This window comes from Sorex araneus, chromosome 3, assembly GCF_027595985.1.
Source record: "Sorex araneus isolate mSorAra2 chromosome 3, mSorAra2.pri, whole genome shotgun sequence".
NCBI classification, from domain to species: Eukaryota; Metazoa; Chordata; class Mammalia; order Eulipotyphla; family Soricidae; genus Sorex; species Sorex araneus.
The window spans coordinates 190,267,804-190,295,540 of record NC_073304.1 but is presented as its reverse complement, the minus strand read 5'-3'; the positions used below and the strand labels follow the sequence as shown (position 1 = coordinate 190,295,540).

Sequence of the window (27,737 nt, the reverse complement as noted above, 5' to 3'; positions counted from 1 at the left end):
TATTATATGTAAAATAATTGTATAAATGCCTAATTCCCCTTCATAAATCTGTAGTTCAATTTAGTCTGTTAATTTCCCAGTAGGTTTTGATTGGGATTTAACAAAATGCACATATTTGAAAGATATGAAATGACACATATATGTCAAGAAAGTTCAAGAAGATACGAACATTGTAAAATGTTTGTCAGACAAGAAATTTAAAATATGTTACATGATGGTATACCTTTAGAGTACTAGCACCAAACGGAATATTATATACATAATAAAGCTCAAAAAATAATTTCTGGGGGGCTGGAGCAATAGCACAGCGGGTAGGGCATTTGCCTTGCATGAGGCCGACCCGGGTTCGATTCCCAGCATCCCATTTGGTCCCCTGAGCACCGCCAGGAGTAATTCCTGAGTTCATGAGCCAGGAATAACCCCTGTGTATCGCCGGGTGTGACCCAAAAAGAAGAAAAAATTAATTTCTTCAGCAGCCAAAAATCTCCAGAACCCAACCACACAGCCGTGCTCAAAGCTGCTCTCCACAGACTTGAATGAGCTTCACCTAAGAGGGAACCTGCAGAAAAACCCAGGTATATGGGACCTGTGACTGAGATCTCCAAGCTCACTTGGAATAAGACTGGGCCTCCTCCCTTCAGCTCCCCAGTTTTCCAGTAGCTTGGCAGTCACATCCACAAACTGCCTCTGGCATCATATACTCTCATCAATGGCTAAGATCCAGAGACTATGAAATAAAGCTCCCAGAAGAAAGTGACACAAAATGCCCTGGCGTGCATGACCACATTCATGGCCGCATGACCTCTTATACTCTAACCCACTGATGTACCAAAAGTAGCACACATTTGTTTGGGTTTAAAGTATATGTTTATAATCTCTTATACAAGAGATTACAATCTTATTACAATCTCTTAAACAAAGCTCCCAGAAGCACGCGACCGCATTTTCAACTGCATGACCTCTTATTGTCTAGTTCTCCCTCTCAGAGAACCTGGTAAGCTATCAAGAGTATCCTGCCCGGATGGCAGAGCCTGGCAAACTCCTCGTGGCATATTCAATATGCCAAAAACAGTAACAATGATGGGTCTCATTCCCCTGACCCTGAAAGAGCCTCCACTGCGGCACTGTTGGGAAGGATGAGTAAAGAGGCTGATGAAATCTCAGGGCTAGGACGAACGGAGATGTTACTGGCGCCCACTCGAGTGAATCGATGGAACAATGGGATGAGTGTGATACAGTGATACAAGGGCTTAAATAGCTCCAGGATGAAATACAACAATCTTCACACACTTTCTTCTTATGATGGTGGGAAGATGCACAGTGGTGGGATTGGTGTTTGATTATAATGAACTATTGTGAAGAGCTTTATAAAAATTAAATTAAATTAAAAATTAATTTATTGGAAAAGAGAAAAATAGAGAATAACCACCCTTAAACTAATTTCAGAAAAATAAAAAATAGAGATATGGAAGCTAAAAATAAAAACTAGAAAAAAGAAAAGAATAGTTTATGATTTGGGCATAGAGTATTCCTTAGTGTGCCACATATATATATATGTAATAAAGTAAAAAAATCAATGTATTTTTATATTTACAAACTTACAATATTTAATTAGGGAAAATTTACAAAAATTGAATAGTAAAGCCAAACAATGACAAGCTGAGAGAAATGTTTTAAATAACTGACACACTTCATAACAATAAGAGAAAATCCTCAGTGTGTTAAGGTATGGAATAATGAAAGGCAGACTAGAAGTGACATAAGAACAATCATAGAGGATCTGGAGAACTCTGGTAATGATGGAGACAGTAACTTTGTACATCAAGGCCATAAACATTAATACTATTGCAATCATATTACTGAAAATACAATAACATTTTATTTATTTATTTATTTGTTTGTTTGTTTGTTTGTTTGTTTGTTGGCTTTGATCCATGCCTGGCAATGCTCAGGTCTTACTCCTGGCTTTGCACTCAGAAATTATTTCTGGCAGTGCTTGGGGGACTGTATGGGATGTCGGGGATTGAACCCAGATCAGCCACTTGCAAGACAAACACCCTACCTGCTGTACTATTGCCCCCAGCTCCCTAATTTTTTAATTAAGAAGAAAATATAAAATCTTTTCAAGGTAAAGAATATGATCAAATAGCCCATGAAGGGAAAAGTAGCTGATCAGTAGAAAGATATATCTGACCTCACAGACACATGGAGAAATTTACTTTAAAAATACTATGGCACATCTACACAATGGAATACTATGACGCTGTCAGGAAAAATGAAATCATGAAATTTTCCCAAAAATGGATGGACTTTGAAAGTATCATGCTGAGTGAAATGAGTCAGAAGCAAAGGAACAGACATAGAATGACTGCATTCATTTGTGATATATAAAAATATATATAGTAGAAGAATAATATCCATGGTTAGGGAAAACAGGGGTTAGGAAGACTGGTCAATGGTTGGAACTAATCATAAGTGTACATGGGGCTGAGGGTAGGTAAGATAGAGAAGAGATCGCTATGACAATAATATCTGGGAATGATCATGCTGAACAAGAGCTGAGGTTAAAAGTAGGTAAGGGATATTCTGGACAACCTTTCAGTATCAATACCACAGTGCCCAAAAGGAGAAGGAGAGAGAGAGAGAGAGAGAGAGAGAGAGAGAGAGAGAGAGAGAGAGAGAAGAAAAACAGCTGCCATAAAGGGAGGCAGCGGGTGGAGGATAGGGGATGAGAGGGAATCTGGGGATACTGGTACTTACTGGTGCTGAAAAATGTACACCGGTGGAGAGGTGGGTGTTGGAATACTGTATGACTGAAATACAATCATGAACAGCTTTGTAAAAATAAATAAACAAATTTTAAAAAATAGAAAATAAAAATGGTGGTCACATATTTTGGATTTATCAGCTTAGTGAACATTTGAAAACATAAAACCATGTATTGGGAACATTATAAAGAACAGTCACTTTCATTCACTTTTGAAGGGTGTTTACCCTAGTAGAATTTTTTGAAAGCAATTTGTATCCAATGATAACATGTTCATATTCTTTCATCCAGTGCACCTATTTCTAAGTATGTGTCCATCAAAGCAAAGCACAAGTCTGTGGAAAATGTATTACCAGGAGCTAACAAATTAAACACTATTTAGAACAATAAAAACACCGAAATAATTTGTTTCTATCAAAAACAAATTATTTGAATAAATCGTGGTAAATTTATCCATTCAACAAAACACTATAGTCTTGAAAAGTTATATAGTCTCATGCAAAATCATGACCCAAAATAAATTTTAGGTGAAAGCAATGAGAGCATATGTATAATGAGCCACGTTGACTTAGTGAGAGCATTATTTTTGAATTAAAAAAGAAAGGTTTTAATAAGAAATTAATTCAGTGCCAGAGAGATAGTAGAGGGCCTAAGGCACTTGACATCATATATAGTTCCCAAGCATCACCAGGGGTTACTCCTGAATGCAGAGCCAACCACAGCCCCTGAGCACCACTAACTGACCATCCCCGCAACAAAAAAGAAATAATTCAAAGTTGTCATTATTACAAAGATTCCATTTTAGAAAGGATAATATTTAGGCATGAATTCATTTCAGGAAACACAAAAATACATTCAATTCAAATCAATAGTCTATATTCCCATACATAAAGTGCAAAGGAATTGTAGTGATTAAAGAACACCTATTACTAGACACTTATAGCAGAATCGGTGATGAAATAAAGAAGAAATCAAATAATTTGTGTATGCAATTCCAGAGGAAAACTGTTCTACCTGGAGTCACAAATAGATTCTAGTTCTTTATTATTTGTTACCTACTTTCCATATGGGCCATCATTTTATTTTACTGTCTACCAATTTAAGATCTTCACAACTGAACTTTGCAGCCCATTCCATTTTGTCACTGTCCTCCCCTTGTTCACCGATTTGCTTGAGTGGGCACCAGTAACATCTCCATCGTGAAACTTCTTGTTACTGTTTTTTTGACATATTAAATACGTCATGGGTAGCTTGCCAGGCTCTGCCGTGTGGACAAGATACTCTCGGTAGCTTGCCAGGCTCTCCGAGAGGAGCGGAGAAATCGAAACTGGGTTGGCTGCATGAAAGCCTTACCCACTGTGCTATCCCTCCAGCCCACATTCCATTTTATATAATCTAAATTTTAAAGAGAAATTCTGTCCAAAATATAAAATATTTTCAAAAGAAACATTGTCATTAATTGGCAGCTAACTAGAAGGCATTATAATGAGACATTATAATAGTTCATGAGGACGTTATATCTTTTTAACTTTATAATGTTACCACTAACTAATGTGATCAATCCACATCTAAAAGTAAAATTAAGAATTGACTAGGTTACCAAAAGAGAAATGATAATCCTGGAGAATAAAAATTATGAGGATATGTAATAAATTGGAAGATGGTCTTCATTGAATAAATGTTTGCCAAAAGCAGGTCATTGGAATATCTAAGAAATTTGAATTTACTTTTTATGTGATTAAGAACTACTATATATTCGTTGTGTAATCCCACCAACGGTCCACACCCAGAGACTTAAAACTGAGATCCCGGGAGAGAGCGATGCAGAGAGTCTCTTGCCCACACTCCTGGATGTCTTCCCTGGGGCCCCTCAGAGGAGGTGGACTCTAGCTTCCCTCACCACCCCAAGCAGAGCTCCCAGTGGCCGAAGACCTCCGGAACCTAGCCACAGCCATGTTCAAGGCCCCTCTCCATACAGTTGGATGAGCCTCACGCATAAAGGTACCGCAGAGGAACCCAGGTGTGTGGAACCCAGGGCTGAGACTTCCAAGCCAGCTCAGATTGGGACTGGGCCTCTTCCACCCAGATTTCCCACTTTCCAGTAGCTAGGCGGTCACACCCAGGGACTGCCCCCAGCGCCATGTAATTCCACCAACGGCCCACACCCAGAGACTTAAAACCAAGCTTCTGGAAGCGACATCTTATAGCCTAGTTCTCCTTCTGGGAGTTTCCTGCCAACATGGGAGAACCTCGAAAACTCTCCATGGTGTATTCATATGCCAAAACTAGTAACAATGTTGGGTCTCATTCCACTGACCCTGAAAGAGCCTCCAATGCGGCATCGTTGGGAAGGACAAGTAAAGAGAAGCTTCTAAAATCTCAGGGCTAGGACAAATGGAGACGTTACTGAGACCGCTCGAGAAATTCGACAATCAATGGGATGATGATGATAATAATGATGATGATATATTCGTTGAGTACAATAAACACCAAAGTTATTTATTCAACATCAAATAAAGGTCATTGAGCATCCTTGGACTACATGACACTTGAGGTCCAAGAGTAAACCCAAGAGGCACAATAACATTTGGGAAAATTCTCAGAACATTTGGGAAAATTCCCCTAGAAGTGCTGCACTAGTACCACTGAAGCTAGGTTCTACTAAATTGTTCAGAAGACTTCTTCTTTATGAATGTTATACACTTTAAAACATAATTTATCCTTAGTATCACTGTCCCAAAGAAAAATGACTTGTCCTCTTTGAAAAGACTCTTCTCAAAGCTCCCTTTATGTCCTGATTCCTCAGGCTATAAATAAAGGGGTTCAGCATAGGAGTCACCACAGTGTACATGACAGCCATAACAGTCTCTTTAACAGTAGAATTGTTTGCTGAAGGGCACAAGTAGAGGCCAAATATGGTCCCGTAGAAGAGAGACACCACAGAGAGGTGGGAGCCACAGGTGGAGAAAGCCTTGCGGATACCCCTGGCAGAAGGGACTTTGAGGATGGAGGAGACAATTCGTGCATAGGATGAAAAAATTAACAGGAAAGGAACAATAATGACAAGACCTCCAAAGATAAATATCATCATTTCATTTATCTGAATGTCAGAGCAGGCCAACTTTAGTAGAGCTGACATGTCACAGAAAAAGTGGGGGACCACATTATCAGCACAGAAAGACAACCGGGCCATGAGCAGGGTGTGCAACAAGGAAATGACAGTAGTCAACACCCAGGACAGCACCATCAGAGACAGACAAAGCTTGGGGCTCATGATGGTAGTGTAGTGCAGCGGGAAGCAGATGGCCACGTAACGGTCATAGGCCATGACCACAAGAAGGAAACTCTCCACATCTGCAAAAAGTAGGAAGAAATACATTTGAGTCAGGCAGCCAGCATAGGGGATGGCTGGGACCTGGCTGTGCATGTTCTCTAATAATTTGGGGATGGTCACAGAAGAGAAACAGAAGTCAGAGAAAGATAAATTGCTGAGAAAAAAATACATGGGTGTATGCAGATGTGAGTCCAGACAAATGAGGATGACGATGAGGAGGTTCCCCAAGACAGTAGTAAGATACATGGCCAGGAACAGGGCATAAAACAGGTCTCGCTGATCTTGTTGAATGGGCAGACCCAGAAGGAGAAATTCTGAGACGATGGTTTGGTTTTCCATTTTCACATCGTTTTCATCTTACCTTTTTAAAATTAAGAATAAGGCTTATAAAAAAAGAAAAATGTTTATGAAAATGTGTGCATGTACACTCACATATATTCACATTGTAGAACCTTCAAAAAGACTTTTTCCAAGTATATACCCATACATCAAAAGGGTTAAGTTCCATATTGTATTGGTCCTCTTCCAAGTGTAGAAATAAATATTCACATAAATTAAAAATCACAAAAGCACATGAAATTATGGGTTAAAGTAAATAATATTCCAGAATTTTCTTAAAATATTTCCTAACTATACCATGGGTAAAGACTGACCTGAAGTTAGCTAAGAAAGTAGTCTGAAAAAAATCATTTCTTTGTGTCTCTTAGCAATGAAAATTGTATATTAATCATTAAACCAGCCACATTCCATATTACTTGTAAGTGATGCCATGTCAATGATGATGTTGTTGATGATTGTGATGGAGATGACGATGATGATGATGATGATAGTTGGTGATACTGATATCAAGACAACAAAAATTATTTCCAGTCCTTGCTCTTTCTAAATTTTTTTAATGGGGGCACACACCTGGTGATGCTCATAGCTTACTCCTGGCACTGCACTCAGGAATCACTCCTAGAGGTGCTTGAAAGATCATAGGGATGCAAGGGAATGAACCTTAGTCAACTCCATGCAAGACAAGTGCCTAACTTGCTCTCCTATTGCTCTGGCCCCGACACTTACAATTACAATGCAAACTTAACATTCATTCTCTCATTTACTCCCCACAGAAATTTTATGGCATTATCTTCATTATTCAGAAATTTTTAAATGTAAGAGTACGGCTATGAACTCCACTCATTATTCTGATTTTTTTTTGCTTTTTGGGTCACACCCAGCGATGCTCAGGGGTTACTCCTGGCTTTGCACTCAGGAATTACTCCTGGCAGTGTTTGGGGGACCATATGGGATGCCAGGGATTGAACCCTGGTCAGCCACGTGCAAGGCAAATGCCCCACCCACTGTGCTATCGCTCCGGCCCCTATTCTGATTTTTTAATGATGTTTTAAGTCATTAAGTAACTTTCTTAAATTCTTAAAATTATAAAAATAACACCTGAAAATCAAATCAAATAGCCCAGTTTCAGTACTGGCTATTAGCCAGAAGTGCTTCTGGTTGCACATTGTACTTGTATTATATGAAGAAAGTGTTGCGGAGGAAAGCACAAACAAAATGTAGTAAAGAAATCCTTAGGGAGGCAGTAGGGGCTGTTTCTTATTTGTACCTTGGACAATTATAAATCCATGCTTACAATTAGTCCCCAAGTATTAATAAATATAACTACTTCCTCTGATAAGAGAACATAGACAGAACAAAGACATGCAGAGACTTCCATTTGGGGGCAGTGCACAAAGCATTGTAAATCATGAAATATATTATGCAATAAAGTAATTCAAGGAGGGGAAATTAGATGGTATTTTAATTATCTCAATTATCAATATTTTTTAAATTATTAATAGGGCTGGAGGGATAGTACATCAAGTAAGGCACTTGCCTTACATCCACCCAGATTGGATTCAATCATGAAGGATACCCTGAAAACCACCAGGAGTGATTCCCGAGCTCAGCTGGATGTGTACCAAAACCATAAATAAATAAATAAACAAATGGAAACTTTTTTAACATAAGACATTACTCTTTAAATATTAATCTTCAAATGTTCTGTTTCCTTGCTTTTCACTTGCATTTCCTTGTTTTTCACTTCCCCCAGAGTAGGCAGCCAATTTTATGCTCACTACCTCAAGATAGATATGTAGCAAGAAAACAATATCCAAAAGTTTTTCTGCCTTTTACATCCAAAAATGGGTGTGGACAGAATTTTCCGGTAAAGAAAAAAATTCTTAGGACACTTCCAGGTGAAGTAATACTGGCACTTTGCTGGTGACCTGATATAGTAGCACTACATCCCTAAAATAAATGAATATTTGTGTTCTTATAAACCAATGTTACATCACTGGCACTGTCACTGTCACCCCTTTGCTCATCGATTTGTTCGAGTGGGCACCAGTAACATCAATTAAAAAATTAAAGTAGCAGTCTGGACAAAAGTTCAAAAGTTCAGTGGGTAGGGCACTTACCTTTTATGTGACTGACTGGGTTCTATTCCCAATACTACATATGGTTCCTGATCAGGAGTAAGCCCTGAGCACTGGTGGATGTTTCCCAAAAAACAAAAACAAAAAAATTAATAGAAAAATGAACACTTAAGGTAGAAGAATCTGGAGCTGAATAAAAACTTCTCCCTTAGAAAACCAGAAAGACAGCTCCTTGAGTTGGAAGAGAAAAAAGGTGAGAACATGGTCAGTGAATCCTAATAACAGTATGGACTAGACAGTACCACTAAGATGGCAAGAATAAGATTAGTCATTGATGACCCAGTAAAACTTTTAAAATAGTACACATGTAATTTTTTTCAAAATAACTATTGTCTCTAATAAAATTATTTATTTCAGAGAGGAAAAGAAAATAAGAATTTCCAGCCTAAAAAGGTAACCTACAGTTGAAAGCAGACTATAGACTCAACACAATAGCCACCCAGTATCTCCATTGCAAACCATAACACCCAAAAGGAGAGAGAGAACAAAAAGGAATTCCCTGTCATGGGGTGGGGGAAGAAGGCATGGGGAGGGGGGAGGGACACTGGGGCCATCGGTGGAGGAGAATGGGCACTGGTGAAGGGATGGGTATTCAAGTATTGTATAACTGTAACACAGGCATAAAACTCTATAACTGTATCCTCACGGTGACTCATTAATAAAATAATACAATTAAAAAAAAAAGAAAGGTAACTTACAATGATTTCCCCATTGTTTCTTGGATCCCTTGGAACCAATGGATTGGTATTAGTATTTTTTCCCTAGTCATGCAATTAGTGTCCCCAGCTATTAACTCAAATCTCACAGGAGCAGCTTAGTATAATATCCCCTCTGGAGAGGACTCTCCATGAGGGCAAGTACTAGGTCTATCATGTTCATTGACATAATCAAGATGTCTACCTATAAATTTGGGCGTCTTCTGATCTAACACCTTATTTATTAATCCTACATACTGCATGACATATAATAAAGTACCATCAATTCTTTAAAATTTTACATCCCACCAAAATAAGTTGCATAGATCATGTTATCTGAACTTAGTATAATAAATTGAAAAATTAACAACAAAAATGTTATATACTTTGTGGCCAGAGCAAAAGTACAGTGGGTAGGGCATTTGGCTTGCATGCGGTCAACCTGGGTTCAAACCCTAAAACCCCATATGGTTCTCCTGAACCCTTCAGGTGATCCCTGAATGCAGAACCAGGAGTAACCCTGAAAACTGCTGGTCTGGCTCCAAAACAAACAAAAACCCCCAAATTATATACTTCAAAATAAAGAAAGACTATTCTGAATAACTTTTACATCAAGGAAATAACCAACAACACTATTCTGAAGTAAAATGCAATGTATGGGGTTGTCATAGAAGGAAGGATAAAACTACTTTATATGAATAAAATAGTGAAAAAAACAAAAATAAATTAATAAAGTATTAAACTGAAAAAAAGGAAAATGTGGTGAAACTTTCAGAACTAGAATGAAGTGACTCAAAATTAACAAAATGGAAACATAAAAGCAATAAAATTCATAACCTTGACAAAACTGGTCAATAATTTTTAAAGATATAAATAAGTGTAGTACACTAGGAAAAAATTTTAAAGGATATGATGCCAAAGGCATTTCTCAATCTTGCTAAAACTTTTCAAATACATTTGAAAATCTGCATAAAATATTTTTTAAGAAAAGACAAATTCAAAAATTGGCTCAACAATTCATAGCATATACTTATAAACATTAAATATTCAATAGGCTGGAAAAAACTGAAGACCAATATAACCTAAATAAACTGCAAAATATTTATAATAAGTTAACAATAGCATATGAAAGGTTCAAGATTATTTTTCAGGGCCTGAGTGATAGTACAGTGGGTGGGGTGACCTTGCATGCAGCTGACCCAGGTTTGATCCCCGGCATCCCGTATGACCAGACCCCTCAAGTACTGCCAGGAGTAATTTTTGAGTGCAGACCCAGAAGCAACTCCTGAGCATCGCCAGATATGAGCCAAAAAGAAAAAAAATATTTTTCATCAGAGAAATACAGAATAAAATTTTAAAATATTCCATCACTTCCTCTAAAAATGGTTAAAGTATCCCATGCTCATGGCTGATCTTCACAGAATCAGGATGAGTTCCTACACCTGAGAATGAATCTGCTGAAAAACCCAGGTATTTGAGTTTTATGACTGAAAGCTCCAGGCTAGCACAGAGTTGGGAATGGGTGCCCTCTACCCATCTTCCTGTGTTTCCAGGTTCTTGGCTGTCATGCCCATGAACTGCTTCTGGGAGCCATATAAGCTCATTAATGGCCGTGATCCCAGAGACTCACAAACAAATCTCGGAAGAGAGCAATATGTTGCAGACATGCCTCTGGACCCCAAATCACCATCCAGTTAAAAATCTAACTCCAGTTCTAGCACCCTATTTAAAATTTTAGAATTCCTGGAGCTCACAACATCTCATACTTTATGCCACTGATATACCAAGAGTAACACACCTTATTTGATGGGGTGTAAGGTTAAGGGAACTGATCTTATGTATTAGCACACAGGACTAAACCTGTAGCAACATGTTAGTGATCTCTTATACAGAGCTTAATGGCTCCTGGTGAGATACAACAATTTTCACACATTTTCCTCTAAAGAAACCTTTTGGGGTCATTTTTAGTTGATTATTCATAGCAAGCAATACAAAATAAATTATTTATCATAATAAATCATAATAAAAGAAATAAATAGCCTTTTTAATATATAATAAATAATATATTGTAAATAAATATATAAATTTTTAACATGTATAAAATAAATGTATAATAAATATAATAAAATAAAAAAATATTATTATCACGTAATGCAATTTGGAGATAACCACTGGACTAGAGCTGTTACCAATTGGATTCCATGGGACATCAAAAGAATGTCTGGTTGCCCACCTACGAGATAATCAGACTTCTTAGTCAAGACCCTGAATGAACGATTTGAGGCTCTTCATGTTCCTGGAGTGAGCAGATGCCATTGGGCTACACTAGCACATGACAGGAATGAATGGAGACTTTAGTGGCTCCCTCTTGAGCAAATCGAAGATCAGTGGAATGACAAATGATACAAGTGATCATCCACCTTTGGGGCAGGCTTCAATGGTGGTAAGAAAATATGAAATATTAGTGGTGGGAAGGTGTAATGGTGGTGGAATTGGTGTTGAAATATTGAATATAAAAATTATTGTGAACAAAAATAAAACAAAATGTAGGATAAAATGGCTAAAGTAAAAACACTGACACATCAAATATAAGCCGATAGTAGAAGAGTATCACTCAGACATTACTCATTAACATGTAATATAGTAAAATGGAAAACCACTTTGCAAACTGTTGACAAGTTTCATAATTTAACATTCGCCTACCCTTGTGCTCTAAACTTTTGCCCCTGAAAAAGCCAAATAAAAGAAAATAAATTTCTACAAAAGGTAGCACTGTAGCACTGTCATTCCATTGTTCATCCATTTGCTTGAGCGAGCACCAATAACATTTCCATTGTGAGACTTGTTGTTCCTGTTTTTGGCATATCGAATACGCCCCGGGGAGCTTTCCAGGCTCTGCTATGAAGGCGGAATACTCTTGGTAGCTTGCCAGTCTCTCTGAGAGGGATGGAGGAATCGAACCTGGGTTAGCCGTGTGCAAGGCAAATGCCCTACCTGCTGTGCTATTGCTCCAGTCCCAAAAGGTATATAATAGAAATTCCCACAGAAGCTCTAGTGTTAGAGCTTAAACTGAGAAAGCTAGATAACCATTAGCAGAGAAATAAGGGAACATATATTCATTTCAATGTGATATATTCATTTCAATGAATGATGTGCCATATAGCAATGATATAAAGAATGCTTCAAACAACAACATGGATAAATCTCAAAAATGTTATCTTGGGGCCAGAGATTTAGGTTAAATGGTGGAGCATACGCCTGTTATATGCAAGGTCCCGAGCTGGACCCTTGATACCACATGGCCCCTGATCACAACTCAGTATGACTCTGTTGGCCCCAGGTACTTCCAGAACTTGAGAACAGCTAGGAAGGACTGTGAAATCTTCAGTTCTCACTATAGGACCAAGCATCACCACCACCATGACCCCGGACTCCCTGAGCATAGTTAGAGGTGGTACTTACAAAAACTCAGATACTGGTGTTAGAAAGCTAGTACAGGGGCTGGAGAGATAGCACAACGGGTAGGGCGTTTGCCTTACACGCGGCCGACCCGGGTTCAAATCCCAGCATCCCATATGGTCCCCTGAGCACGGCCAGGGGTAGTTCCTGAGTGCAGAGCCAGGAGTAACCCCTGTGCATCGCCAGGTGTGACCCAAAAAGAAAAAAAAAACTAGTACAGGGATTGAGGTACATTCCTGGCATGCAGCTGATGCCATTTTGATCCTTGGCTCCACATGCTCCCTCAAGTATCACCAGGGATAGCCCTGAAGTTTCATGAGCAGCATTGGTGTGGCCCTGTGATCCCCAACTCTACCAAGTCCAAGCATCACTGCATCCTCAGAGTCTAGCATTGAACCACTGACCCAGCTAGCAAAAAACTTCCAGTAGGGGCCCCTAGATTCCTAAGTCCTACTTTAGAGGACACCCCACAAGATTAACAATAAAAAATAATAATGGATGTTGAATAAAATAATCCATATTCAAAAGTGTACATTTACGTGAAGTTCATGAGATGACAATTTTTTTGCATAGCAGTACTCAGGGCTTACTCTTGGCTCAGTGATTAGTGATCACTCCTGGCAGAGCTCAGTGGACTGTGTGGGGTGCTGGAGATCAGACTCAGGTCAACTGAGCACAAGGCGTTCTGCCTACATTCTACCTACTATCCTATCCTTCCAGCCCTGTGATGACAAATTTTAGCTTTAAAGATAACCACCAGAACAGTCTGTATCTATTTATGTTTATGAGTATCACTTGGAAAAGAGTACAAGGAAAATATGTGCTTTGATTACATGGGTGTGAAATCCAGTTAGCTGTTTATTTATGTCCTTTCATATGTCCCTTTCAATTGTGAAATTTAATTTCAAGGAAAAAATAATCTTTGGGTTCTCCATAAGCATTCCAGAGGCTAAATCAAATAGAAGATATATAATTTGTTAAAGGGAAAGTCATGAAGAATAAAGTTACAGACCAATTCCACTGTGGAAATGAATATAAGAACTATGTTTGAAAGACTAATAATCCCAGTTTTGTATCTTAAATAATAACATGTCCAATAAAATGAAGGCAAAGATACTTACAGATAACAATTCCAGTTCTAAAGCTAAAAATAACATTTAAAATAATTCTTTAATATTTTGCATTAGAAATGGCCAAGATTGGCAGTTTTACTAAAGTCCTTCTCTAGATGAAAGCTTGCGTTTATTCTCTAGATTGCAGTAAAAATTAAAATCACAAATTATCTGAGACTTCAATCAAAAAATTTTGTTCTCTTTATCCCCCACTTACTATAACACCAGGTACTATCCCAAATCCTCCCATCAAGAATTTTTTTAACTATTAATACAGTTTTGAGTATTTCTGGATCATATGAAGCTAATGTGATGTGACTGAGGAAAAGTTTATCTGAAGAACTAGTTTTTATGTAACATAAGCAATGAATAACTCTTGTAACACAAGATATTCACCTAGAAAATAACACATTTCATCCAGAAACAGCACTAGAAAAAAATAAATTAAAAACAAAATGGGTACTAGAATTACTGGAGGATGAAAAGGAGTACAAATAAACAAACCTGAGGACTGCAAAAAATATCTTACCTGAAAATATGAAGCGCTTGAGTGTAATCCAAACCTAGACACCATCGCAGGCATGTTTGGCCCATTAAATAAACTGGAGACTTTGCTGAAGCCTGGTCCTTATGAAAGCAGTAATGCCAAAGATATTGGGAGGCAAAACTCTTGTAAGTGTTTGGTCACCACAGCATAAATTCCCTAATTTGGACTTCTCATAATGCTTCTTCCTCTACTTTCCATCACTGGGGCCCACTACTGGCAGCTGTAAGATAAAAGAAATGATCCAATCAAAGGAGCACTGGACCAGCTTTGCCAGAAGTAAATACTGTGCAAAATGAGGTGGGGTCTCTGCCACCACCAACCATCAACACTATGTTCTTCTTATTGACCTACTCCAGGCACTCTGACTCCAAAGACCATCTATTTGTCTCTCCTATCAGTTAATCGTATTCTCTTGGCCATTCACCTAAGCAGATAAGGGCAAGATGGTGAACCCTTATTTTCCCAGCCTGTGATCTATGTCTGCCTCAGCCTAGGGACAATTTTGACTCAATTTGTTTATAGTGCAGAATGGTGTGGAATTCTGAGTTGCTTAAAAATTAGAAAGCAAGCACCAGCGAGGTATTACAGTGGGTAGGGTGCTTGCCTCGTATGTAGCAAATCTGGGTTTAATCTCCAGCACCCCATATGGTCTCCTAAGCACTGCCCAGAGTGATACCGGAGCACAGAGCCAAGAATAAGCCCTAAAATATTACTGGGTGTAGTCCAAAACACAAAGAAAAACTAGAAAGCAGTAGAAATACTCTCACCATAAACAGGCACTAAAACACACCAACCCCCAAACTTTGGGTCCAATTCCTGCAATAATAGATGCTGAGAAGATGGATTTTTTATTTGCTTTGATTTCTTTGATTTGATATTTTTGAAGAAATCAAATCCACTTTGCTTTTTTCATTACCTGGATTGTACTTTCTCAACCTATGTGAAAAAAATCCTGTCTTTTTCTTGTATAAGAAAGACGTCATTGACTAATTGGAAATTAGTGAGAGAATTAAAAATTAAAAGGGAATAAAATTGAGAGGGAACTTCTGGGGATATCAAAAGAGACTCATGAGTTTGGAAGGATCCCTGTGTGCATCCATAGAACTTAAGTGCTGTCCCTGGAGCTGTAGGTCTGGGATCATTGCCCTACATTCACCACCCCCCTTTATGAGCTCAGACATGGGACTTAACCTAGCTTGACCTTCATTATTTCATAAATTTGATAGAAATAAAAAAGTTAACTATACTTTGTGCCAAAGCAAGCGGAGGTGGAGGAACAGGGAATAATCCATGTTAAAAATAAAATAAAATGGGGCTGGAGTGATAGCACAACGGATAGGGCGTTTGCCTTGCACGCGGCCGACCCGGGTTCAATTCCCAGCATCCCATATGGTCCCCTGAGCACTACCAGGGGTAATTCCTGAGTTCAGAGACAGGAATGAGCCCTGTGCATCGCCAGGTGTGACCCAAAAAGCAAAAAATAATAATAATGATTTTTTTAATTTAAATAAAATAAAACTTTTGCATACAGTGAGATATGTCATTGGTAACTGTTATTATCATTAAGTCCTGTGATGAGGATGCAGTATATTTCCAAGTACCCCTTCCTTAATCACTTTTCCCCAATCCAGTGATCCCACACCTTGATGCTGAGAAAGATGGTGTTGGATAAACACTGTGGAATGGAAGAAGCTACAGGTCTAAATGCAACAGATTGAAACCCATATACCAAACATGTCCTCTTATGTTGTTAGGTATAGATTTACCCTAACTTAAGACATGCATATTGAAACAGTTCAGAGTAGCAGAGTAGATCTAGTTTCATGGCAGGCTGGAAAACAGCCTCTTACATCCTGTTTACCTTGTTCCCATACAAATTATTCAATAGTCCAGAGCTATCCAACTCCATTATTTGCTGGAAATTGATGTAGTTCTCCAAATTTATACTTCACCATTTTTTAATCTTATACACTTTGCAAAAGTGCAAATTTGGAATAATTGTTTCTTGAGATGCTGTAAGTACTCAACAAATGTACAGTTTGTTAGTTCCTATTAACTAGGATCACCAACTAGATTTAGAGAATCGAATGGCTGTTAAGATAAAAAATAATAATGATGAGTATAAAGTCTTCCAAACCATCCTGAAGGAACTACACTATAGATTTGTAGAGTCCTAATATTTGTAAAGTAATATTTTATACTATCTCTTCTGAACTCCCTTCTCACTTACCCAGCTTGCCTAAGTGTGGCTCGAGAGCTGGATGCCTGATTGCTGCTTCCTGGTTCTGCATTTCCAGCCAGTCTTTGACATTGTCTTCTGACTCCTCTATTCTACGAGCCTTGACTCCTGGGATCCCTAGGTCCCAAAGAAACTCATTATTAACAAAACCGGTACTTTCCCCTGCTTCTTCCTCTACTTTTCTGAAAAGTTCCTATCCAGAGACAGAAATTCCATCCAATAGAAGTCTGGCCTTTTCATAGAAGCATTCCCTAATCTTCACAATCCATACTAACATCTCTCTTCAGAATAAGTATCACAGTATTTGGTCAACACTATCTTGCCCAATAATTGCTTCCCTACATAAATCTCACTTCAGATGAATTTCCAGTTCCATGATAGCAAGTAATGTGTTGTAGATCAGTTCACTCAGGAAATACTTAATCCATTAGTTCATTAATGCATCCCTTAAGGAAATACTTCTTTAGCAACTACCATGTACAAGGCATTAGTTCATGCCGTAAAAAAAAAAAAAGAAAAAGAAAAACAGTAGTCAAGATGGACATAGTCCCTGACTTGGAAAACTCAGTGTGTCTCACAGACTGACAATGAAGCACTTAACTAAGTATTACAAAATTATATCATAGGATAAATACAGCATGTGATAAGTACTCATCAGAATCATCAGAATACCTAACTATACAGAATGTGTGAGAAAATATAATTTAATGATGTTTAATTGGAATCTGCACCTTGCAGGAAAAAGGAAATTAAAATAAAAATAACCAAAGAGGAAAAATAATCAGGGAGCTGAAATGGTAAATGGAAAGAGGTAAGAAATCCTGAGACTTTTTACAAAAGTAAGCTCAATGCATCTGAAGTGTAGTCACATGCTGGGAGGAGAGCAGAGTCTGGGTGTTTGAGATGAGCACAAGTGAGATTTAAAGCTGAAAAGACAGAGGCTGGAGTGAAAGTACAGTGGGCAAGGTGTTTGCCTTGCACACAGCTGACCCAGGTTCTATCCCAAGCATCCTATATGGTCCTCCAAGCACTTCCAGGAGTAATTCCTGAGTGCAGAGTCAGGAATAACCCCTGAGCATCGCTGGGTGTGACCCAAAAAGCAAATGAAAAAAAAGGCTGAAAAAGCAAGCAGAAGCATGTCTTGAAAGGCCATGTAAATCAAGATAGTTTACAGAGTGAGTAATAGAGAATAGTGAGTAATAGAGAATTGTTGAGATATTCTAAGCAGAAAAGATACAAACAAATTTACATGTTTCAAAAGATGTCTATTATTTGTATATAAAATGGATTAAGGCATTCAACACTATAGGCAGAAAAATTAGTTGAAAGCATGCTACAATCGCCCAGGGGAAGGCTGATAGTAATCGTGACCTTGATAGGAATCAGATATCATGGTCTCATTCATATAAGAACTATAACAAGGGAATAAAAATAATTCAGTTCTATAGGCAATCTGTTATTATCAGTTATTGCATATTCTCTTATTATGGTTGTTCATACTCTACATGTGAACAAGGTCATGATATCTGTCCTTTCTCTGACTCACTTCATCCACTTCAACTGCATGTTACCCTCCAATTTTTTTGAAGTTTAAGCAAACTGTAAGAATTCATCTTTTCTTTCAAAGCCTAGTAATCTCTCTCTCTATAGATCACTGTATCACTATATCACTGTCATCCCATTGTTTATCGATTTGCTCGAGCGGCCACCAGTAACATCTCCACTCGTTCCAGCCCTGAGATTTTAGCAGCCTCTTCTTACTCATTTTTCCCAATGATTGGAGACTTTTTTCAGAGTCAGAAGAAAAAAGGCCTGTTATTGCTACTGTATTTGGCATATCAAATACACCATGGGGAGCTTGCCAGGCTCTTCCGTGCAGGTAGGATACTCTCAGTAGCTTGCCCGGCTCTCTGAGAGGCACATGTATTTATTTCCCTCTATGATGATGTGTCCAGGAATATGTTCACTCATGTGTGAGGCTCAGCCCGAGCGTGTGGAAAGTGGCCTGGAGTGTTGCGGCAGTTGTGTTGTGGAGGTCAGCTTCCAGGGCTGGGTCCCTAGGGGCAGGGAGGGCTCTCACTTGCCCTCCTCTGGGGTGCCCCAAGTGAAAACAGCCTGGCACAGAGTCCGGTGGCATGGTTATGGGGGCCTCATTTTATGCTCCCTTCTGGGAGAAGCAGCCGTGAGTTCTTGAGGGTGGCTGATGAGGAGATTATCTGGCGCCAGATAGGAGGTGGTTTATGAGTGTGACCCTCAGGTTGCCAGAGACAGGGGGAAGCAGGCAGAGGATCTCTGCTCCCAGGTCCCGTTGAGGCCAGAGTCCAAGATCACAAAGTTCCACATTACCTGGGTTCCATGGGACTTCACTCATGCATGAGGCTCGGCCCAAGCATGTGGAAAGCAGCCTGGAGCGTGATGATGGTTGGGTAGTGGAGGCTGGCTGCCCACTAGCCATTTCCTGCTGCTATGTCTCTTATAGCACCTAGAACAGCTATATTTAGCTGCTATGTCTCTTATTCCTAGTATCATTGCAATAACTATATGATCATCATCACTTTCAACAGCAATTTGCATTTGCCTGGTGCATTAAAAAAAAAAAGTTTGTACCTTCTGCTTGCTGCTCCACTACCCCAGGTGAGGCTGATATCACTGGGAATATTCCAGAATAGGAGGCAGAGCCCCCCTCTATTGAGTGGGTCCCAGCAGCCTCCACATTCAACCTGTGGCACTGTGGCATAGTAAGGGTCCACAGCACAGCTCCTGCCTGACCTTGCTGCTCCACCATCCAAGGACAGACAGAAAAGACAGAGAAATTTCCAGCTTAATCCCTCAGTATTTTCTGGGGCATGGGGGAAGGAATAGCTACAAAGACTCACCGCCAGCACAACAAGAATGCTAGAAAACCAATGGGGGAAACATGTAGAAGCCCACAAGCTTGATGCAAGAAAACAATTGTCACTAGAGACATAAACCACACCAATAAATCCTCAGGCAGTGTCTTTAGTAACACTATGATGAGGATGTTCAATGCGTTTCAAAAAAACATTGGCACAGATAATCAGAGAAGCACAAGAAAGCATGAGACTCAAAATTTTTAAAACTACACAGAAATGCAGAAACAAAGAACATGGTAGGTGATTAAAAAGAAGTTATAAAAGCTTTGAATAGCAGAATAACAGAAGCTGAGAAAAATATCAAGGAGCTCCAAAAGGAGGAGGAGGAAACTTCTAGGAAACAGCAAAAGGTAGAAGATAGCCTGAAAAGAAATGAACAGCAGACCAGAGAACTATGGGATGAGTTCAAGAGGAACAATATAATAATCATCAGAGACCCTGAAAAGTAGAACTGCAAATGTGATAAAGAAACAATAGTCAAAGAAATCATTGTTAAGAACTTCCCAAAGTTGAGGATTACAGGCACTGAGATACAAAAAGACCAAAGAGTCTCAATGAAAATAAACCCAGTCAAGAAAACTTCAGGGCATATTATACTCAAAATTATAAAATCCAAAGGTAGAATATTTAATGCAGCAAGATAAAAATAAAGGTACTTATATACAAATTAAAGCTATTAAATGTATGGCAAATATATCAAATGAGACTATGTGAGCCAGAAGAATATGGAAGAATACAATACAAAAACTCAACAAAATGAACACCTCATCAAGAATATTCTATCCAGCTAGGTTATCATTCAGATTTGAGCTTTGTGGACAGGCTTCATGGACAGCTATTGCCTAACAGCTTAGGGAATTCATAGCCTTGAAACCAATTTTGCAAGAAGCATTAAAAGGGCTTAAATGCTTAAAAAATCATTTAAAGGACAGTTAAAGGACAGGAGAAACTTCCCATCATGAGGCATTGAGTAAGGCACTCACTAGTGGTATATATGGTTGTTTTTTACTAGATTAAGAAAGGTTAAAGACATATAACAATCCATCAACACAAATTGAGTTTTATTCTTTCCTGATAATTTTATTTGTCATTCCTTTAAGTTTTATTGAACCATATAACATTAAATAAATTTGTTATATGCCTACAAGTGGGTAGGATGGTGGAGTGAGAAGGAACCTGGGAAAATTGATGTAGTGAAAGGGATATTGGTGGTGAGACTGATATTGGAATACTGTATGCCCAAAACACCCTATTGTGAACAACTTTGTAAATCATGATGTCACAATAAACATTCCTAAAAGAAGTTTAGCATTTGATACCAAAAAACTATACAAATACACCACCTCCCCCACACACACCCCTGGAGTCAACCTCTTTCAAATAAGGAATAGATTCCATACCAACCCTTTTGTGTGTTCTCAACTGTTTTGAGAGAAACTGAGAAAGTAGTAGCCAAACACAAAAAAATTAATTTCTCACTACAGGAAAAAAATCTGTAGGGTCAAAGAGATAGTATAATGTGTAGGGTGCTTGCCTTGCACATGGCCAACTTGGGTTCAATCCCTGGCATCTCACACGGTTCCCCAAGCACCACCAGGAGTAATATCTGAGCACAAAACCCAAATTTGCACATTGCCAGGTGTGACCAAAAACAAGACAAAACAAAAAAACTAGATAGATAGATAGATAGATAGATAGATAGATAGATAGATAGATATGTGCAAATGTCTTTTCAAATTAATGTTTTTGTGTTCTTGGGGTAGTTGCCCAGGAGATAAATTGATGAAATGTGTGAAATCCCAAATATTTTCTTTGAGGAGGAGTGGTCACACCTGGTACAGCTCAGGGAATACTAAGCACACCAAGGGGATCATGTACAGTGCTGGGATTTTAAACTAGTGTCATAATCACAAGCTCCTATGAAGCAAGTCCCTTAAGCTTTGTATTATCTCTGTGGCTGCAAGGAAGTTCTATTCTTAATTTTTTAAGAAATCGCCATATTTATTTGATTTGTACTCCCATTATAATGAACATTTTTTCTTATGCCTACTGACCATTGACATGCCTTCTACAGAGAGATGTCTCTTCATCTCTTCTCCACATTCTTTGATGGACTTGTTGGCTGTTTTTGTTGTTGTTGAGCTTTGTCCTTCATTTATCTTATGAATTTTAGTCTGTCTAATCTTGAGGTCTATGATCCACTTTGTGTTAACTTTTGTGAATAGTGTTGAAACAGCAGGAATGGGAGGGTGGAGCACCAGGTCACTTTAAGTCTCACCAATGGAATAGGTAGCCAATCAGAATGGATAATGGGATAACTGAGGGGATGGAATATGGCAGCAGATAAAAGGAATCCCCCGTCGCAGGTCCCTTACCCCTCTGAAATTCTTCTCTTTGGATTCTCTCCTCTCTTCCCAGGGTTGTACATACACTCAGATACATGGTCTAGTACAGGGGGTCCATTTAGACCCAGAGAGGAAGAGTAGAGGCAAGGCTCGAACATCCAGAAAGTGCTGAGGTGCTGAGCACAGGTGTTTCACCCATGTGCACATGGCCATGGCCAAAGACTAGGAAAGCCAGAACAGGATGACAGAAACTGCTGGGGTACAGTTGAGAGGCCCAGCAACAAGTACAGATTACAGGGATCTCCCCTAACTGTATGTGGCAATGGTCAGAGACTGAGGAAATTGTACACAGGACAGAGTGACACAGGGACAGGACCTAGCTGTTGTTCACTGGAGGTGAGTAGAGTGGAACGAAACAAAGAGGTGATTCACAGGCGAGGTAGTGTCAGGAACAGGAACAGTGACATTGTTCACTGGTAAAAGAGAACTTGGAATCTGGGGAGTAGCCTGGATCTATCTACTTCATCTGTACAATAAACACTAACTTTTAACCTTGTAAGTTTTGTATATAAATCTTTTATATATTTCTCAAGAACCCACAAATGCAGGAAAATCCACTTTCATGCTAACAGTGAGATATGGTTCTAGTATCAAGTAGAACACATGGAACTGAAAAGATAGTACAGCATGTAGGGCACTTGCATTACATACAAGTGACCTGAGTTCAATCCCTTGCACCCTATATGGTCCTCTGAACCTTTCCAGGAGTGATCCCTGAACGCTCTCCGAAGGGCCCCGGGGAAGATAGCCAGGCGTGCTCAAGGGCTGCTTCTAGTTGATGGCTCATGGGTTGAACTCAATCTTTCTCAATGCAAATGCTGTACACTTGACTTTTAAGCTTCTAATATTATATAGCTCTTTGATTTTGTAGAGTTCGTTTATTTATTCTTGTCAATGGAGTTTGAGTCTCCAAATATATCTCTGATGCTGAGATTCTGGTGTGTCACGATGCTTTCTTCTTGTACTTTGAGTTAATTTTGTGTATGGTATTAAATTGTGATCTAATTCCACTAGTGGGAAATGAAAATTTTTTAAGCTATTGGTAAGAATGTTGAATGGTACAGCCACTATTAAGAGGATAAATCTCATGTTAACTCTTTTTACCAAGAGAAACAAGGAAATTATGGAGGCAATAGATATGTTTTTGCATGGTAATGATATTATGTGAACATACATCCAAATTCCAAAATGTTTATATAAATGTGTATAGCTTTTGCATAAAAAATATGTTTCAAAGCATAACCATATAGACTATAAAAGATATAGAAAGAGTTGAAAAATTAAATGTATGCATGGGGGAAAAACAATCACGAAAATGTGTTAATCTGTAACTGTACCCTCACTGTGACTCACCAATTAAAAAATAAATAAATTATTGAAAAAAGAAAAAATAAAAATTAAATGTAAAGTGTACGAGACTCACAAATAAATCTCACAAGAGAGTCACAAGCCACATGTGAGGTTCCATGCCAGGCTGAACTTCATCTGGGACAAACAAAAGGGGACAGGCGAGTCCCTACACCTGCCTCAGCAGAAGCCCGGCAGCAGAAAACCTCCAGAACCCAGTTGCTGCCATCCTCATGGCCAATCTCCACAGGCTTGGGCTAAGGCCTCATCCATGAGAATGAATCCGCTGGAAACCTCAGGTATGTAGCTTTTGTGACCTGAACCTCCAGGCTCTTGCAGATTTGGGAATGGGTAATCTTCAATCATATGCCTGTTTTCCCAGAGGCCAACGGCCACAGCCAGGAATCACCTCCGGCACCATTTAAACTAATTAACGGTCATGATCCAGAGGCTCATAAATAAATCTCACAAGAGAGCCACTAGTTGTATCACCCTATCCAAAATCTCAGAATCCCTGGAGCACACGGGAGGCTTGGATGATGGTGGGGTAACTAAAGGCGGTGGGAAGGTGTTATGGTGGTGGGATTGGTGTTGGAATATTGAATGTGGTAAATTACTGTGAGCTACTTTATTAAAATAAAATAAAATTGGGGAGAAAAACAAAGAGTTCAAATTTTAAAATATAAAGGAACTATGGGCCAGTGTAATAGTAACAGAAGGTAAGGTACTTGATTGGATGCCAGATCCAATCCCTGGCATCCTGTATGGTCCCATGAGCACCTCCAGGAGTGATTTCTGAGTGCAGACCCAGGAGTAACCCTTGAGCATCATTGGGTGTGGGCCCAAAACCAAAAAAAATAATAAAATAAATTGTAAAGAACCTATTGTTAGTGTAAAATCAAGTAAAATTCCTACTATGAATCTTAAAATAGATCTTGAATTTTAATATTGAGGTAACACAAGAACTATGGTATTGGATGCCGTTTTACAGGAGAGTGAAGCTCTCTTCTCCTAAAAATTACATATTATTGTAAGCCAGTGACAATTTCAAAAAGAAAACTAATTGACTGTGTAAATGTCTAGATTGCAATTAGAGATGTGGAAATAAGATGAATATAAGAGAAATTAAATAATGGTTATACACGCCATCACTTGGAAGAACTACAAGACAAAAAATGGAAAATATTTGGAGATTTATACATTTCCATACATAGAGATAAGATTGAAAGTAAAACGCTTTATCCTCTTTATTTTTCAGGTGGCAGTTAATGAAACAAACATTTTTAAATTGTGTTCTTCACAGGTGGGGGTTGGGGGTGGGATGGGAGGCATACTGGGGTTCTTGGTGGTAGAACATGTGCATTGGTGAAGGTATGGGTGTTTGATCATTATATAACTGAGACTTAAGCCTGAAAGCTTTGTAACTTTGAACATGGTGATTCAATAAAAAAAAAAAATTAAATTGTGTCCTTTCAGAGTGACCTGAAAATAACAAAATAGGGGACCTTGCTAGTAGATCACTTAGATCATTTTTCCTCATTCATCCACAGACCTCTATTAATTCTATTTTACTTATTTAACTCCTATATAGTGTGCCTTTTAACAGAAGCTGTAGGAAATATGAGTAAGTCTTGATCAATATTATAAAATTGACATCAATATATGTATCAACTGGATAAAATTATGTAAAAATATCAAGTGCTACAGTTACAGATGAAACCATGTAAACATTGTAAATTGGAATCTTTGCCATACTCAATGAAAGGGGATTTTCCTTTTGCTAAAGACTCTCCCCAATGCTCCTTTCATGTCTTTGTTCCTCAGGCTGTAGATGAATGGATTCAACATGGGGGTCACCACGGTGTACATCATAGTCATGACAGTCTCCTTGACAGCAGAGTTGTTAGATGATGGAATTAAGTAGAGACCAATAACTGTCCCATAGAACAGTGACACCACAGTGAGGTGGGAGCCACAGGTGGAGAAGGCTTTGCGAATACCCCTGGCTGAAGGGACCTTGAGAATAGAGGAGACGATTCGGGCATAGGACATGATGATCAGGAGAAAAGGGATAACAAGAATGAGTCCTCCCATGATAAAGATAACCAACTCATTAACTTGAGTGTCAGAACATGACAGTTTCAGCAGAGCAGACATATCACAGAAAAAGTGGGGGATCACATTGTCTGCACAAAAACGCAGTCTGGCCATGAGCAGAGTGTGCAACATGGCATGGAATGTGGTCAGAACCCAGGACAGCACCACCAGGGACAGGCAGAGCTGGGGGCTCATGATGGTGTTGTAGTGTAAAGGGAAGCAGATGGCCACATAGCGGTCATAGGCCATGGCTACCAGGAGAAAGCTCTCTAGGTCTCCGAAAAACAGGAAGAAGTACATTTGAGTCAGGCATCCGGCATAGGGGATGGATGGGACTTGGCTCTGCATGTTCTGCAGTAATTTGGGCATTGTGACAGAGGAAAAACAGAGGTCTGAGAAAGATAAGTTGCTGAGAAACATATACATGGGTGTGTGGAGATGAGGGTCAAGGCGAATGAGGACAATGATGAGCAGGTTTCCCAGGACGGTCGTTAGGTACATAGCCAGGAACAGGACATAGAACAGGTTTTGATGCTCAGGATGAATTGGCAAGCCCAGGAGGAGGAAGTCAGAGACAACTGTCTGATTCTTTCCTATCATGTTCTCTGTCCAGAACCTTTAGAAAGAAATAATATAAGCCACTAAAATCTAAAACTATAAAACTATAAATTGAGTTCCCATTTGACCCCGCAATACCACTTCTGGGAACATGTACTAGGGACCTGAGTACACACAACAGAAGCATCATCTGCACTTCCATGTTCATTGTAGCATTATTCACAATAGCCAAAATCTGGAGACAACCTAAGTGCCTAAGAACAGATGACTGGATAAAGAAACTATGGTACATCTATACAATGGAATACTACAGGGTCATTGAGAAAAATGAAGTAATGAGATTTGCCTGGCACTGTTCACAATAGCTAAAATATGGAAACAATCCGAGTGCCATAAAACAGATGACTGATTAAAGAAACTTTGGTGCATCTACACAATGGAATACTATGCAGCTGTTGGAGAGATGAAGTCATAAAATTTGCTTATAAATGGATAGACATGGAGAGTATCATGCTAAGTGAAATGAGTCAGAAAGAGGGACAGACATAGAAGGACTGCACTCTTTTGTGGAGTATAAAATAATATCACATGAGGCTGACAGCCAAGGACAGTAGATACAAGGGCAGGGGGATTGCCCCATAGCTGGAAGACTGCTTCATGAGTGGAGGGGAGAAGGCAGATGGGATAGAGAAGGGATCACTAAGAAAATGATGGCTGGAGGAACCAGTTGGAATGGAAGATGCATGCCAAAAGTAGATAATGGACCAAACATGATGACCTCTCAGTGTCTGTGTTGCAAGCTATAATGCCCAAAAGTAGAGAGAGAGTATGGGGAATATTGTCTGCCATAGAGGCAGGAGGAGGGTGGGATAGGGTGGATATATTGGGATATTGGTTGTGGGTAATGTGCACTGGTGGATGGATGGGTGTTTGATCATTGTGAGATTATAACCCAAACATGAAAGCTTGTAACTATCTCACAGTGATTCAAGAAAATTTTTTTAAAAATTTTTAAAAGAATGGTAAAGAAAAAAATTAATTTTTTAAAAAAGAGTTATAACTATGTTGAAAGTATACAGTCTTGTGGTATACATTATGATGCAGCACTATTTAAAATACTATTTCTAAATATTATTTTCAATTAGAAAAAGTATAACTGGTGAGAAGGGATGAAAATATATTTAAACATTGTAAAGAAGTTTTAGAAGGCAGAGAGGTAGGGAAAAGGAGGATCATCAAACCTGCAAATTCCAAGCAGAATATCATACAACTTGGGTATCAAGACCCTCAGGCATGACTTTTGAGGAAGCTCAAAAGTCAAGTGTACAACATTTGCATTCAGAAAGATTGAGTTCAACCCATGAGCCATGAACTAGAAGCAGCCCTTGAGCACTAACAGGTTTGTTCCACTCCCCCCCACACACACACCACTCAGATTGGAAGGACCCTAAATATCTAGTTATTCTCAATATGCCCAACTTACTCAGTGTGTCTGTGGGTGACTCCAGGACCCTGATCTAAAATCCTGCTCCACTTTATCCACTGAGGAACATAGAGTAACAGCCTTTGTAACTTCACCTGAATCTGACAAGACCCTTCTTACGTCTCCTATTTACACATCACTGGACCTGAAGAACCCTGGATCTCACGGGAATCCAGGTCCTAGAGGAAGTCATTAAAGAAAAAGTAATTACGCAGATCTCTGGGTGGGAGGGGGAAGGGGTGGGAATTGTCTCAGAGTACTGGAATAGTGTTTACAGTCCCCCCATCACAACTATTACTCTGGGGAAATGTAGAGATGGAGTA

The 27,737-nt window shown here is 39.0% G+C and overlaps 2 protein-coding genes across 2 annotated transcripts; both read right to left on the bottom strand.

Annotated features, from left to right (window-relative positions):
* Positions 1 to 5,495: 5,495 nt before the first annotated feature.
* On the bottom strand, positions 5,496 to 6,440 carry LOC101556056 (olfactory receptor-like protein DTMT). Its single transcript, XM_004605244.2, has one exon. The coding sequence runs from the start codon at positions 6,438 to 6,440 to the stop codon at positions 5,496 to 5,498; it is 945 nt and encodes a 314-aa protein (XP_004605301.1).
* An 18,591-nt stretch (positions 6,441 to 25,031) lies between these two features.
* Positions 25,032 to 25,973, bottom strand: LOC101555788 (olfactory receptor 1E5). Its single transcript, XM_004605243.2, has one exon. The coding sequence runs from the start codon at positions 25,971 to 25,973 to the stop codon at positions 25,032 to 25,034; it is 942 nt and encodes a 313-aa protein (XP_004605300.2).
* Positions 25,974 to 27,737: the final 1,764 nt, after the last annotated feature.